We start from the raw sequence: 15347 nt of genomic DNA, 5'->3' as shown, positions 1-15347 counted from the left end.
TGAGAGGAAACTTTCCTGATTCAAACTCAAATTTCTGCCCAACGTATAATTCAATGTAGTTCATAGTCTGCTTTCCAGAACAATGTTCACCCAGGACGGAGTGGTCAAGCACGACTCAACTCAATTCAAATTTGCTGACTACACAACAGCGGTAGGCCTGATTCAAACAGCGAAAGGCCAGCCTAAATGCAAGCATGGGGCATGGCGCTGCAGGCAGCGGGCGCCTAGTGCAGTCTTTGCCACCTCTGGTTCCCGAGTACCCAAACAGTACACATTTTTATTGTAATCCTGGACAAGCAAATCTGATTCAACTTGTCAACCTATCATCAAGCCCTCAATGAGCTGATTGTCCAGGCCTCACAGCTAAATGTGTACTGTGGGGGTCCTCCAGGACAGGGTTGGGAACACTGGCCTAGTGGTTAGTGTGGCCAGTAACCGAAAGGTCGTTGGTTGGAAATAACTGAGCTGTCTCTGTGGTGCCCTTGTACATGGCACTGAACTCTTTTGCTCCAGGGACAAGCATACTGATATAACTGACCTTCTAAAAACACATTTCACTGCACCTATCTGGTGAAAAGTACAAACATTTTTTGTGGGGAAAAGCTGAACTTTGTTACAATCAGGAGAAAACAAATTGCTCCACACTGAGACTTGGGGTGACCCCTCTGACCAATCAGATTCTGGGATATCACAGGTTGTGCATGGCGCACGGAAAGTCTAGAAAGCAGAGTGCTGCTATTATTTTAACGGGAAAGAACTCATTCCAGATACATTTCTGTAAGGAGTTTATGCTTGTGTAACAGCTAGAATGGGGTTTAAACATACAGCTGCATATGCCAACACGGCATATCCTACACATGTAGCATACCTTGCAATACAACTTAACATAAGCTGGCCAAAATGTATACAATGTTCTCTGCAATTAGATAAGTTTGATTCTAAAACAGATGAGTTCAAGTCAGCAGCTGCCCAATACGTTGGTGGGTATGCATAGTGGATGCACAATGTCTGGGTGGTTTCATACTAACTTCACCATGCTTAGAGATAAATGTCTGATTTGTTCCCCCATCTACCAAGTACTGCCCTTTTAGAAGGCTTTCAAAACGATCCCTGGTCTTTGAGGTCTGCTAAATGACTGAAATGTATGGACTAGTCATCCACCTAAGAACATTACTTAGGAATGAGTCCAAGTTGTTAATGGTCAACGTCATTATAGGTAAAGCCTGGTTTAGACCTAACTACTAAAGGGAACACATGTTGAATGTTGCAGATAGAAATGCCATTAGAGCCGACATGATTCCTTTCAGAGAAGACAGTTTGTTCTTCATGTATAGAACATAGCATCTGAACTTCCTACATTACACCTGCTTGATGCTTCAGGAAAACTGATCAATTTACAAATAACCATATCAGACAACACAGAGCACCATTTGGGGTTTTGATAACAGCTTTGGTTCCAGTTAAAAAAAAACAAATGAATGTCAGAAGAAATGAACACAGTGCTATGTGTGATTTGTTTATTTTACAACAAGTGACCAGTAAGAGTGTGTGGTTCATTTAAATCTACACATTTGCAGCTTTGTCATCTAGACTCACTGAGCGGATGGCTTGTAGAGTACAGGAGTCTCAATATCTATGAACTACTGCAAGCACAAGACCCATTACTCTTGATACAGGCAAGGTTTGGCCATTGTTGTCCCCAGTCATCCACAGGCATCATCTGGGTGCTGATGGACAGGGAGGGAATTGCAGGGATGATCTGTGGAGCAGAGAGACCAAGATCCTGATCATTATCCCAATATTAGCTCATTTGATTTGCCATGGTGACCAGAGTAATATACTCCTTTTAGAAAATGTGCTGTGGAAATATGGTGTACAGTAATATGACTATATTCCATCACACACCTTGCAATCGCAAGCCACTTTTGTAGAGGCGAGTCAAGCCGTTCTTTTGTGCAGCACTCACGTCCTCCCAGGCGGATTATAGCACACAGTGTTACATGCATCCTCCAGTCTCCAGCTTGCCTACAGACAGGAGATAGTGAGTAATGTACATGGGGGAAACATGGTGTAGGGTACTGTTGCCCTAGATGCTGATCTTGGCTCAGTTCAGCATTTGTTCCCACTAATGGTTAGGATACATCTCTGGGTATACGTCACCCTGGAGCGTGAAGACATACTGATGCAGCCCAGAACAGAGATTTCTCATCATAAGTGTACATACTAGTAAGAGTAATGCATTAGTTGTACACATTTCCAGTGCCCATAGAAAGTCTAATTCCCTTGAACTTACCACATTGTTTCCAAGTTACGCAATACCACTGAACAGAAATATAAAAATGGAAACTCAGTAAAAAATAAATATCCTCACTGTCAACTGTTTATTTTCAGCAAACTTAACAATGTTTAAATATTTGTATGAACATAAGATTCTACAACTGAGACAAACTGAACAAGTTCCACAGATATGGGACTACATATAATATGGAATAATGTGTCCCTGAACAAATGGGGGGGGGGGGGGGATCATTTCCCACTTCCTCCATAGGCAGAAATGTAACCCATTGAGCATATTTGAGATGCACTGGTTCGAAGTGTTCCAGTTCCAGCCATATCACGCCTTCGAGCGGGACAACATGCACACGCCTAAACTATGCGTAGGTGATGTGTTGCGCTGCAGAGGCAAATGTTGGTTACACCAGAAACTTGTTCTGATCCACGGCCATAGATTTGTTTTTAAGGTACAGTATCTCCGACCAACAGATTCAAATCTGTATTCCCAGTCATGTGAAATCCATAGATTAGGGCCTAATGAATATATTTCAATTTACTGAAATGCTATACGAATATTATATGTAAAAAATTTAGAAGCTGTGGCATTGATATTTTGTTCAGGAGATTAATAAAAACCTGAGACTCTAAACATGTAACACGTTGTGCTATATGATGCTCACAAGCTAATCAAGAGTCATTAGAAGGTAAGGGTTCTTCTAAAGAGAAGATAATACTTTATTTATGAATGCTGTAATTAGCCTAGTGGTTAGAGCGTTGGACTAGTAACCAAAAGGTGCAAGATCGAATCCCCGAGCTGACAAGGTAAAATTCTGCCGTTCTGCCCCTGAACAAGGCAGTTAACCCACTGTTCCTAGGCCGTCATTGAAAATAAGAATTTGTTCTTAACTGACTTGCCTAGTTACATAAAGGTAATTTAAAAAATGTGAAGTATTATCAAGTATTTGCTTTAGCAGACCTCATGTTAACATTTGTCAATGAAACTCAATGCCAAAGTCTACGCCAAATTGTTTACTTGTAGCCAGGTTATCCTGAAAATAGAAGTAGTAAAACACTGAGGCTAAATCTAAGGGCTGGACATGCAGATAAATGGAAAGCTGATTTGTGGCGAGTCTCAGGACTGATGGGGTTAGGTTAACCAGTGCTGGCAATAGAACGTGGGTCAAGTATAGAGAAAAGCACCTGTGAAGAGATACTCCTTGTTGATTTCCAGAGTCACACCGCATGCGGCTGGGGAGGATGCAGTGTAGATGGCGTGGATAACCTGGTTAGGACATTTGAACATCTAGCCAATCACAAGGAGAGAAAGGATCTGTCAAACATCTACACATAGTTTAGAACCTCACCAAATACAGCTCTCAGCCACTGTCAGTCTACACCCTTTGATATTCACAGATCTGTAAGGTGCAAGCAGTCATTTATTCCAGTTACCACACCCAGCCTCAAGGACGGCTAGCTCATGTCTAAAGATTAGTAACCATGTAAGGCACAGTGGGAGTTTTAGTAGAAGGGCTGTATGAATTAAACACAGCAATGTAGCAACCTGTGACATCAGAGGGCCAACTATCTGGTAGAATGTAGTGATGGCTTTAATGAAGTGGCAGCTGAGTTCATATAGAGTATGTCACCATAGACTTGGACCAACAGGAACGTCAACTGATAACTACATTAATACTTTAGGGAGAAGCATTATATAGAAGTAGACTCTTTCATATGGTGGAAGCTCCACAACTGCACAGCTTAAACCTATCCATATACTTAAGATCTGGAGCCAATTGGGACCATCTGTCAGACTGGGGTTCAGGGGCTTCAATGTTCAGTGCAGGAAGGAACAACCACTTAATAAAAAKGCTGATCATACCTTGATCTGTTGGATGTCATACTTGATCTCGTTAGACAAAGCTTTCTTGCCAACCACCTTCGCCCTGATCACTAGAAGAGGGAGAAAAGGTTWAACATTGAAATCTATTCCGGTATACAGGTCTGTCACACTGATGGTTTAAGGGTGATATGGATCAGAGAACAGTGTAGAATGCTTTACAGACCCAACATTTTACAGTCTTCTCAGAATGTTTGTGCATAAGTTAAGACTCAGTGTAACATTCTGGCTAGGTTTACACCAAAACAGATGACAAGTCCATTTCCCTCCTGGTCCTACATTCCTAGCGCTGGTCTTCTGCTTTTAATTTGACACACCTGGTTTAATCATGCCCTCTGTAGATGATTGGTTCAGGTAGGAAGATGCRGCAGAGTGTCTGGTACAGTAGTTGCTGCTATACGATTATGCCATAGAACAGAACCTCAAGTCATTGGCACATGGACTCGAAAAGGCGTCGAAAGCATTCCATAGTTATGCCGGCCCATGTTGACTCCAATGCTTCCCACAGTTGTGTCAAGTTGGCTGGATGTCCTTTGGGTGGTGGGCCATTCTTGATACACAGGAAACTGTTGTGAAAAACCCAGCAGCGTTGCAGTTCWTCACACAAACCTGTGCGCCTGGCACCTACTACCATGCCCCATTTAACGGCACTTCAATCTTTGGTCTTRCCCATTCACCCTCTGAATGGCACACATACACAAGCCATGTCTCAGGGCTTAAACAGCCTTCTTTAACCTGTCTACTCCCCTTCAACTACTCTGATTGGAGTGGAGTAACAGTGACATCAATAAGGGATCATAGTTAACTCCTAGCCAGTCCATGTCATGGAAAGAGCAGGTGTCCTTAATGTTTTGTAAACAGACCTCAATGTGTAGGCACACTTTATGCCTAAAGCAAAGCAGGGCTCTCAACCCTGTTCCTGGAGAGCTGCCGTCCTATAGGTTTCGCTCCAACTAATCTAGCGCACCTGATTCTAATAATACTGTTGATAAACTGACTCGGTCGTTGTACAAACGGGTTTGATTTAACATTTACAGGAGCATAGCTCTCCAGGAACAGGGTTAGAGCCCATCTTACTGCGCCTACTTAATTCTGTAAATAAGTTGAGAAATGTAAACAGGCTTAATGAGCATGTCCTAATATTTATACTACGACCACAGACAATACATAAAAAGTTTCATGCTGCGTATTGATAGCTTCAACATGTGAAGAAAAGCTGAAAAGTGAAATGTTGCCAAATTCGCCTTACCATATCTGCATCGCAAAAAGCCTGTGAGGATGCGGAGGGAGCATCTGCAAGCCTCTGCGATGCTTCGACCCGCCAAAGGAACAGAACGAGCAGAGTAATGAAACAACTGCTTACATACCGCGTCATTTGGAAACGAATTATGGTTACCCAAATATCACAAAAGGATCCGACTAATGAAAGTGTGAGGCGTAAATTACAATAAAACGTATTTCCCTTCGAGACTGTCCAGAACGACGGATAACTCTTACAAATACTTTCCCCTCAACGTAGACATCCGCTATTTATTGCAGGCTGTGAGCTCCTCCCCCATCAGAACCCAGCCTATGGTAGGCTCATTCTATTACTCCAGAACAGCAACCATTCATAAAAAAATCCTCTAACTAATGGCTCAACCACAGGCCAACATGCCCGGCTGCCATAAATTGGGGATGAAACTGAAATATCATTTGTTTTGGGGGGCTCCGAGTGGTGCAGCGATCTAAGGCTGCATCTCAGTGCTAGGGCGTCATACAGACCCTGGTTTGATTCCAGGCTGTATCACAATCTGGCCGGATTGGGAGTACCATAGGGCGGCACAATTGGCCCAGCGTCCGGTTTGAAGGGTATGCCGTCAGTTGTAAATAAGTAAACATGGTCTAAGCCTACTGGAATTCCTTCAAGTTTTGTTGCTTTCAGTAAAAAAAAAAAAACACCTGGGGAATTTAAGCAGGCTCAACTTGCCCAACTGCTCAGTTCACTTGCCCTGTCATCCCATAAATGAGATGAAAATGGCAGATTGTTGGTGATAAGCGCCTAAATTGCTGTACAGTAACACGCTATACATGACATAAGAGCTCAGGTTCTCCGCTTCACAGCACTGGTAGGGGTTTTGACTGACAGCCGTTATAAACTTGAGCACCACAAGAGACAAGAAGATAACACCTTCCCTCCCGCTAATTGGGCTACTTTTGCACATTTGTTGTTGTCTGAGGTGAGGGAAATGCGTTAAATTGAGAGGAGTCGATGTTATAAAATAGAATTAAGGATTATAATAAATACCACTTTGATGTCATACAAGCAAACCACTCACATTTCTGTATTTGAAAATCATGTAATTTACAGTATCAATGTTTATGATCTCTATTTTTTTATCCACAGTTACAAGGATGACATCGTTATAGCCTGGGTTGTCTGAACAGAATGAGCCTATCTGTCATATTGTGAAGAAAAATCACGGAACATACATTTGAATGCCCAAAGACACAATTCTATTGCACACCAAAATTATAATCTGTTTGTTTGTAGGCCTTTTGAAAGCCTCCCAGCTAGCACATTTGGTTCCTTGGAAGTTGTGGGAATACAGGTTTTTGTTTTCCTATTTGTTCTGGAACAAAGCCATCAGTTTCCTGACTGGTAAAACGTATTGTTTTTTAAACATCCTGAGAGCTGAAATGTGAACTTCACCTGTTCCGGGAACATTTATTTTTAGGTTGCAGGGAGGTTCTGAGAAGTTTACTATGGTTCCCTGAAATTTTCCTGGGAAGTTTTAATGTTCTGATAACAGAAATGATAGGTTTTTTAAGATAATTCAATAACATTCTGAGAACATGTTTCAAATAAGACTTTTAATAATACTGCTGCTTAGTTTGGGTTGACTGTTTCAACTCTAAGCACAGATAGGACACATGGAAATTAATTTGCTTAGGCATTCATTTTTTGTTGTGGAATCTTCTGTTCTCTATCCATGGAATTAGTCCACTGGCCACCAGGTTGGAGCTAGCATGCTAAGTCATACAAAGCTGTTAATATGAGTCTATTCAAACACACCCATTTCAAAGGAAACAAGCACTCATTAAGATCAGGTGTGGACATAGTGGGCGCAGCCAACAAACCTGAGTTCAGTAGTAAAATGTGTAACAAGTCATATAATAAGTTGCATGGACTCACTTTGTGGCAATAATAGTGTTTAACATGATTTTTGAATGACTACCTCATCGCTGTACCCCTCACATGCAATATCTGTAAGGTCCCACAGTCAAACAGTGAATTTCAAAGACAGATTCAACCACAAGACAGAGTATTCCAATGCATTACAAAGAAGCACCTATTGGTAGATGGGAAAAAGCAGACATGAATATCCCTTTTAGCATGGTGAAGTTATTAAATACACTTTGGGTGTGTATCAATACACCCAGTCACTACAAAGATACAGGCGTCTTTCCTAACTCAGAGAGGAAGAAAACCGCTCAGGGATTTCACCATGAGGCCAGTGGTGACTTTTAAACAGCAACAGAGTTTATGGCTGTGATAGGAAAAACTGAGGATGGTCACAACATTGTAGTTACTCCACAATACTAACCTAATTGACAGAGTGAAAAGAAGGAAGCTCTGTACAGAATCAAAATATGCCAAAACATGCATCCTGTTTGCAATAAGGAACTAAAGTAATTCTGCTAAAAATGTGCAAAGCAATTCACTTTTTGTTCTGAATACAAAGGTTATGTTTGGGGCAAATCCAATACAACACATTACTGAGTACCACTCTACATATTTTCAAGCATAGTGGTACTGCATCATGTTATGGGTATGCTTGTCATCGTTAAGGACTGAGGAGTTTTCGGATAAAAAAAGAAACCAATTTAGCTATGCAGGAAAAATCCTAGAAAAACCTGGTCCAGTCCGCTTTCCCAGACACTGGGAGATGAATTCACCTTTCAGCAGGAAAATAGCCTAAAACACAAGGCCAAATCTACACTGAGTTTCTTCCAAGAAGTGCGTGTTCCTGATTGGCCGAGTTACAGCTATGACTTAAATCTGCTAGAAAATCTATGACAACTTGAAAATGGTCTAGCAATGATCAAAAAAACACATTTTGACAGAGCTTTAAGCGTTTTGAAAAGAATAATAGGTAAATTATGTACAATCCAGGTGGGGAAAGCTCTTAGAGACTTACTCAGAGATACTCACAGCTGTAATYGCTGCCAAAGTTGCTTCTACAAAGTATTGACTCAGGGGTGTGAATACTTATGTAAATGAGATATTTCTGTATTTCATTTTCAATAAATTTGCAATGATTTCTAAAAACATGTTTTCACTTTGTCATTATGGGGTACTGTGTGTAGATGGGTGAAGAAAAAACATAAATGTAATACATTTTGAATTTAGACTGTAACACAACAAAATGCGGAATAAATCTAGTGGTATGAATATACACGGATGGAATTGAACGATTTTGGACACAGGCCATTTCTCTCCATGAGCCTACATGATGCCACACTGCATAAAGCAAGCTTGGTCCTGTTAGTTGTATTGTCTCATTACAGTTGTCTCTGTGTCTGTGTAAGGGAAACTCCCCTGTTATTCCAGTTTTAAATTATAACTCATGTGAGAAATGGTTGCTGCAGTTTGACAGGGTTTTCATCCTCCGTATAGGGCCAGGAGTTTTTCCAGGAGTTTAAATCTACGTGACCTGATTAGAAAAAGTCACTATAGTCCATATACAACCATTCTGCAACTGATTCATCACTATGTCATACCCTACACAGAGAGATTGACTTTAAGGTCTGAAAGGCACTTTCCCATCGGCCAAATCAGCAGTATTTTGTGGTTGCTTACCCGATAGTTGTTTACACGCAAAAATGCCAAAACTTGTCGGTCCCTTAATTCAACAACAGGTAGGAAGCAGAAAAATCTGTTTTTCTGGCCTGCTACATCAGACACATACTCCAAACTTTTACAGAGCGTGATTTCAACATGCAGCTCACGTCTGACAGAGCATATACACCATAGACAGTATCACATGGTGAAACAACAGCTTCCCATTCATTTTCAATGAAAGTTGTTACGTTCCCCAGTTCCTGTGTTGTGGTTTTGTTTGTATGTGTGTGTGTGTTTCAAGAAAATGGCTTCCTTGATTCCCGCAAGCTGCTAATTGGAGCTGACCCCGCCCTCTTGTCAGAAACAGCTGTCTTCAATTACCAACTCCTTCTGAAGCTATATAAGCCAGTGTTCTGTTGCTCAGAAGAAAGYTGAGGGTTATATACAGAGAGCTGGTTATGTTCTATGTTAGTTTGTTGCTCAGTGAGAGAGAGTCTTTAATGTCCAGAGTTAGTGGTGTCTCAGTTTTTTTTGTGAAGTGTTTTGTAGCGGTGCTGCGGAGGTATGTTTGTCCAAAGGACTGTTGATTATTGAACTTGTTTGAATTTGTTTTCAGGGGGGGAAGGGGAAGGCATCTAGGGAGTACTTAGGCAAGAGGCCTGCGGCCATACATAACCCGTAGTATTTACTTTCTATACACACTAGGTAAGACCTGGGTGGACCACGCCCTGTATTTTGGCTAGCGCACCAGGTGGTGATAMGTTAGGTGATAAGGTAGGAGGGGGCTTTAATATTAACTTTCTTTGGTTCTGTTCAGCCCCTTTATCCAAATTTACCGTGTGACTGAATAAATTCCCTGTAAAAGGTACCAATCTCTGCCTTTGTCATCCTTACTTGCACCTACAGTCCCACTCTTTCGCGCCACAGGGAGTTGAGTTGTAGCAGGGTGTTGCGTTCCCTATTCCGAGAGGCGTACGTAACAAAAGTAAAGGCGGTGAGAAGCAGTGGCCAGGGACAAATTGGTTGATGCAAGCATGGGCGAGGGAGCTGAACAGGGCGGGACTGAAGTTGGCAAAGCTGATCATCAAGCAAATATTTGGTGATATTGCTTGCGAGTAACCAATCGAACCTCACCAGAGCTTCCAACCCCTACTTGATTGGTTGACAATGGCTGATACCTAACACTACTTAGCATGCTTGTAAGTACCCACATGAGGGCACGCTAGCATGGCTAGGTGAGTTATTGCTATAAGTGATCTCGGCTGGAGTAACAGGATAAAGTGGCTCGCGCTCTGTTCGCCCTGACTAAGTGACACCTCCAGTGTAGCAGGTAAAAAATATATGTATAGTGAAGCTCCTACTGAAATTCCTTAGTTTGGTTGTATTCAGTTAAAAAATCCCTTGCCTAATGGGACAACACACAGCAGGCTAACTTGCCCGGCTGCCATAAACTGTCGTCTTTACTTAAATAATGGGGCTGACCAGAAATAACTGTTTTAGGCTACGCCTACTGGAATTCTTTAGTGTTGCTTTCAGTATTTTTTTTTTAACCTGGGGTAACTTTAGACAGGGGGGAAAAACACTCTGGGACCTGTGGTGCCACCTCTTTGACCAATCAGATTCAGGATCACGTGGGGTGGGTGTGGTACACGTGTTGTAGCAGACAACACCGTGAAAGTTACAGCTGATGACCACGCCCCTTAAATCTAATTGACATAAAAAAAATTCCATCAATCTGTCTGTTCAAGCAGAGAGATGTTATTTTGCATGGTGGTGGAAATTCAACACCAGGGACACCTGATGTCAATATTAATGATTTACTCTTTTATGATGTCTGGAGAGGTTCACAAACTCAGTCCAAGCTTGATAAACTTTGCCAAGGGTGTTCCCTTTCAGTCCTTGTATACTGCTACACAAACAAGTCATACAATAAAATTTACATATTCATTATTTACATTGGCTCCTGCATGTGACTGAGTGATACCTCACAGGCTCTTCTCTCAAGTTGAGACCTTGAAAGTGAGATACTCCTTTTGGTTCCCAGAGCAATGTTCTGGGCGTACTGCCAATTGTTCAGGAGGAGGTCCCAGTCAATTTCACGAACAAGATAGTGAGCGGAGATGCTGTGTACAATTCAAAGCTATCTCTGCAGATAATAAAATGTTCCCTCACACCCCTTCCTTTTATCACTTCTGTGGTAGCCCCCCGGTACGATTGTAACATTTTCAGGTAATCATTAAATGATGGCTTAAACTATCAAATTAGGGTCCATCAAAATACTTCTATTAAAGTAAGCTAAATCAACACAAATCAAGTCAATCAGYTACACACATGCTTCCTTACACAATTTAATTTATGGAAATACTATCATCATAATAAAGCTAAAATCTACAAGCAAGGTTATACTTCTATCAACAGGAGTGAATCTATTAAAAAACACACACACATACACAAGGGATCCGTAGACTCAGAGGTAAATACATCTGTCAATGGTTAATCATTGTTTCCATAGCTCTTACCACAATCGGGTTGTATTGACAGTTCTGTATTAACTTTCTCTGGAACATCAAATAGTCTAAATATAAAACTTGTTTAACAAATCCACAGGGGCCTTCAAAAAGTTGGTGCTGACTTATCTCAATATTCAGTACTTAAACATTTACTTGGATCTACTTCAATTCTGGACTGGTGTTATTCAAACTATCGAAATGAGTAAAAATAATTGGAAAGGGTCAAAAACATATCTTATTAAATGATTCATACCTCTGCCCCAAATGCTTCCACTGTGTCCCTTACACCCTGAGTTCAGTGAGTACCACTCACTTTCATTGGAGGCTTATCTACTGGTCCACAGGAAGCTTATCTTTAACCCAAAACACAAGATAGCAGCCTTTCATTTAAATCAGTCCCAAGGCTCAATCCCTCTGTTCATCATGTGGCCTTGTATTGAAAACTTAGACCCTTCAATTACTAAGATATTGCAATATTAGAGTGCTATCTGAAAGCCACTAATAACACATACTGTCAACACTCATGAAATTGGACATCAACTGATACACCACTGATAAAAGAGAAACTCAAAGGAAAAAACTAAATGTGAAGCTCAAAGTAGTGCTCTCAGTCAACTATATCTAGACAAGATCCCACAAAGCACAATGAGGAAATGGCTCCCTGAATATGATCCACAATCAGAGACAACGATAAACAGCTACCTCTGATTGGGAACCATAACAGGCCAACATAGATAATTAGACACTTAGATAACCAACCCTTGTCACTGTCACGCCCCAACCAACATAGAGAATAAACAGCTCTCTATGGTCAGGGCGTGACAATTGACTTACTGAAATTCAGTAGACGTGTCCCTCAGAGGTTTGCCGGATCAGGTATCTTCCCCCGGGCACCTCACAGTAAAAGTCTGGTCTTTCAGGGTTTTAGATCAGGTTCAGGTTTTAGATGAGGTTTAGGGTTTTAGATGAGGTTCAGGGTTTTAGATGATGTTTAGGGTTTTAGATGAGGTTCAGGTTTTAGATGAGTTTCAGGGTTTTAGATGAGGTTCAGGGTTTTAGATGAGGTTAAGTTTCTACCTGGTTTATGTTAGAGAGGCATCCATTAAAGAACAGCCTGTGTTCTATTAGATAGGTAACTCTCAATCCACGATATGGCAGATAATGCAAAGACATAACACATATGTTTTTTATAACACCAGACTGATTGATAATGTAATAAGCTGCACTGGTCAACCAAAACAGCTCCCACAATCTTCTTATTATCCATTTATTTCAGCCAATCATCATTCATTTGTTTCAGTGCCGTACATGTTGAGTGCTTCCCTATAAGCATGCTGAAAGTCAGGTGTTAATTTGTTTAAACACAATTTAATCCAAAAGTTTACTAAGCGTCTGTAGCATGTTGATTGGTCAGCTGTTTGTACAAGTACAGGGTGCTTCGCTATTCTTCCGTAGAGTAATAGCTTCGCTTCCCTACAGGTCTGAGGGCTCTTTTTCTGCAGGCTGAGATTGAAGAAATGGCAAATAGGAGTGACAATATAGTCCGCTACCATCCTCAGTAACTTTCCATCCAAGTTGTCAGCACCAGGTGGTTTGTCATAATGTGGTTTGTTATTTTTGTTCACCTATTCCACACTCACTTTACAGAGTTAAAATGACAATGCTTATCTTTCATAATTTGGTCAGTTATGCATGTATATGAAAGTTCAGTGTTTGTTGTTGTCATGCATGTTAGGCCTACTTTACCCGTCCGATGCAGCAGGCCAGTAAAACAGATGTTTTCTGCTTCCTCCTTGTTGTTTCATTAAGAAATTGACATGTACGTGTTTCGTGAGAGTCTTGCCTTTCCACACAGGGGTCTTACACTATTTATATTTTTGTGAGAAGACCGATTTTCGGGATGTCTCAGGGTCTGACTAACACTGTTGTAGCTCAGCACCTTCCACCGCAGATGTGGTGATTGAGACGCAGCCCATTATGAGGGAAAGTTTTATTGTCTGAAGAGATAGCCTCGAATTGTACACAGCATCTCCTCTCACTCTATCTTGGTTCGTGCAGGGTGACTGTGCCCTCTTCCTCAGAAAATTGTCAGTAACACCAGAACATTGCTCTGGGAACTAAAAGGAGCATCTTGGTTTCAAGGTCCGAGCTTTGAGAGAAGAATCATCGTGAGGTATAAGTCAGTCACATGCAGAGAACCAATGTTAATAAGAGATAATGAATAATGTCAATCATGCTTATATGACATGTTTGTGTAGCATTATATAAGGACTGAAAGGGAATGCCTAGTTTTCATCAAGCTTGATTGAGTTTGTGTACCTCTCCGGCTGTGATAATAAGAGTGATTCATTTAAAATTGACTTCAGGTGTCCCTTCAATTTCCTCCACAATCTTGGCGTCAGTGAAGGTCTGTGAGGGAACACTGGTGGCGCATTCTGTGTGAAAGTGTGAGGGAAATTCCTGTCTGACCAAAGATGACCTGGACCCGCCCAGACCAGACTTTTACTGTGAGGTGCCCGGGGGAAGATACTGATCCGGCAAACCTCTGAGGGACACGTCTACTGAATTTCAGTAAGTCAATTGTCACGCCCTGACCATAGAGAGCTGTTTATTCTCTATGTTGGTTGGGGCGTGAAAGTGACAAGGTGGGTTATCTAAGTGTCTAATTATCTATGTTGGCCTGTTATGGTTCCCAATCAGAGGTAGCTGTTTATCGTTGTCTCTGATTGTGGGTCATATTTAGGCAGCCATTTCCTCATTGTGCTTTGTGGGATCTTGTCTAGATATAGTTGACTGAGAGCACTACTTTGAGCTTCACATTTATTTTTTTTCGCTTTATTGTTTTTTCCTTTGAGTTTCTCTTCCAAATAAAAAGGATGGAAACATACCACGCTGCATCTTGGTCCTCTCCTTATAACGATCGCTACAGAAGATCCCAACAACAACGGACCAAGCAGCGTGCCCAGGAGGAAAGCCAGGAGTGGAGGACATCCTGGTGTGGGACGAGATTATGGCAGGAGACAGAAGCCTTCCATGGAAGCAGGCGGAGGCAGCGAGGGAACAACAATGACAACACCGGGGTTCGTGGCCACGACGGAAGCCCGAGAGACAGCCCGAATGTATTTTGGGGGGGGGGGGGGGTCTATCAGTGGTCTATCAGTTGATGTCCAATTTCATGAGTGTTGACAGTATGTGTTATTAGTGCTTTCAGGTAGACTCTAATATGCAATATCTTAGTAATTTGAAGGGTCTAAGGTTTCAGTACAAGGCCACATGATGAACAGAAGGATTGAGCCTTGGGACTGATATTAAATGAAAGGCTGCCATCTGGTGTTTGGGTTAAAGATAAGCTCCTGTGGACAGTAGATAAGCCTCCAATGAAAGTGAGTGGTACTCACGGAACTCAGGGTGTAAGGGACACAGTGGAAGCATTTGGGCAGAGGTATGAATATATTAATAAGATATGTTTTTGCCCTTTCAAATTTTATTTTACTCATTTCGATAGTTTGAATAACTGAAGTAGATCCAAATTGAAGTAGATCCAAGTTGAAGTAGATCCAAATTGAAGTAGATCCAAGTTGAAGTAGATCCATGAAGTAGATCCAAGTACATTTTTAAGTACCGAATATTGAGCTGATAAGTCAGCACCAACTTTTTGAAGGCCCCAGTGGATTTGTTAAACAACAGGTTTTATATTCGGACTATTTGATGTCCCAGGGACAGCTAATACAGGACAAATGTCAATGCAACCTAATGTTGGTAAGAGCTATGGAAACAATGATTAAACATTGACAGATTGTTTACCTCTGAGTCTACGGATCCCTTGTGTATGTATCTCTCT

At 41.4% G+C, this 15347-nt stretch overlaps 1 protein-coding gene across 1 annotated transcript; it reads right to left on the bottom strand.

Annotated features, from left to right (window-relative positions):
• Positions 1–1904: 1904 nt before the first annotated feature.
• On the bottom strand, positions 1905–5681 carry LOC112072382 (metalloproteinase inhibitor 2-like). Its single transcript, XM_024139790.2, has 4 exons — positions 5423–5681; positions 4154–4227; positions 3475–3577; positions 1905–2025 (listed from the first exon to the last, which is right to left on the bottom strand). The coding sequence occupies exons 1-4, from the start codon at positions 5544–5546 to the stop codon at positions 1997–1999; spliced, it is 330 nt and encodes a 109-aa protein (XP_023995558.1). The 5' UTR covers positions 5547–5681; the 3' UTR covers positions 1905–1996.
• Positions 5682–15347: the final 9666 nt, after the last annotated feature.

Source organism: Salvelinus sp. IW2-2015, unplaced genomic scaffold (genome assembly GCF_002910315.2).
Source record: "Salvelinus sp. IW2-2015 unplaced genomic scaffold, ASM291031v2 Un_scaffold1909, whole genome shotgun sequence".
In the NCBI taxonomy this organism is placed as follows: domain Eukaryota; kingdom Metazoa; phylum Chordata; class Actinopteri; order Salmoniformes; family Salmonidae; genus Salvelinus; species Salvelinus sp. IW2-2015.
This window is presented reverse-complemented; position numbering and strand designations above follow the sequence as displayed.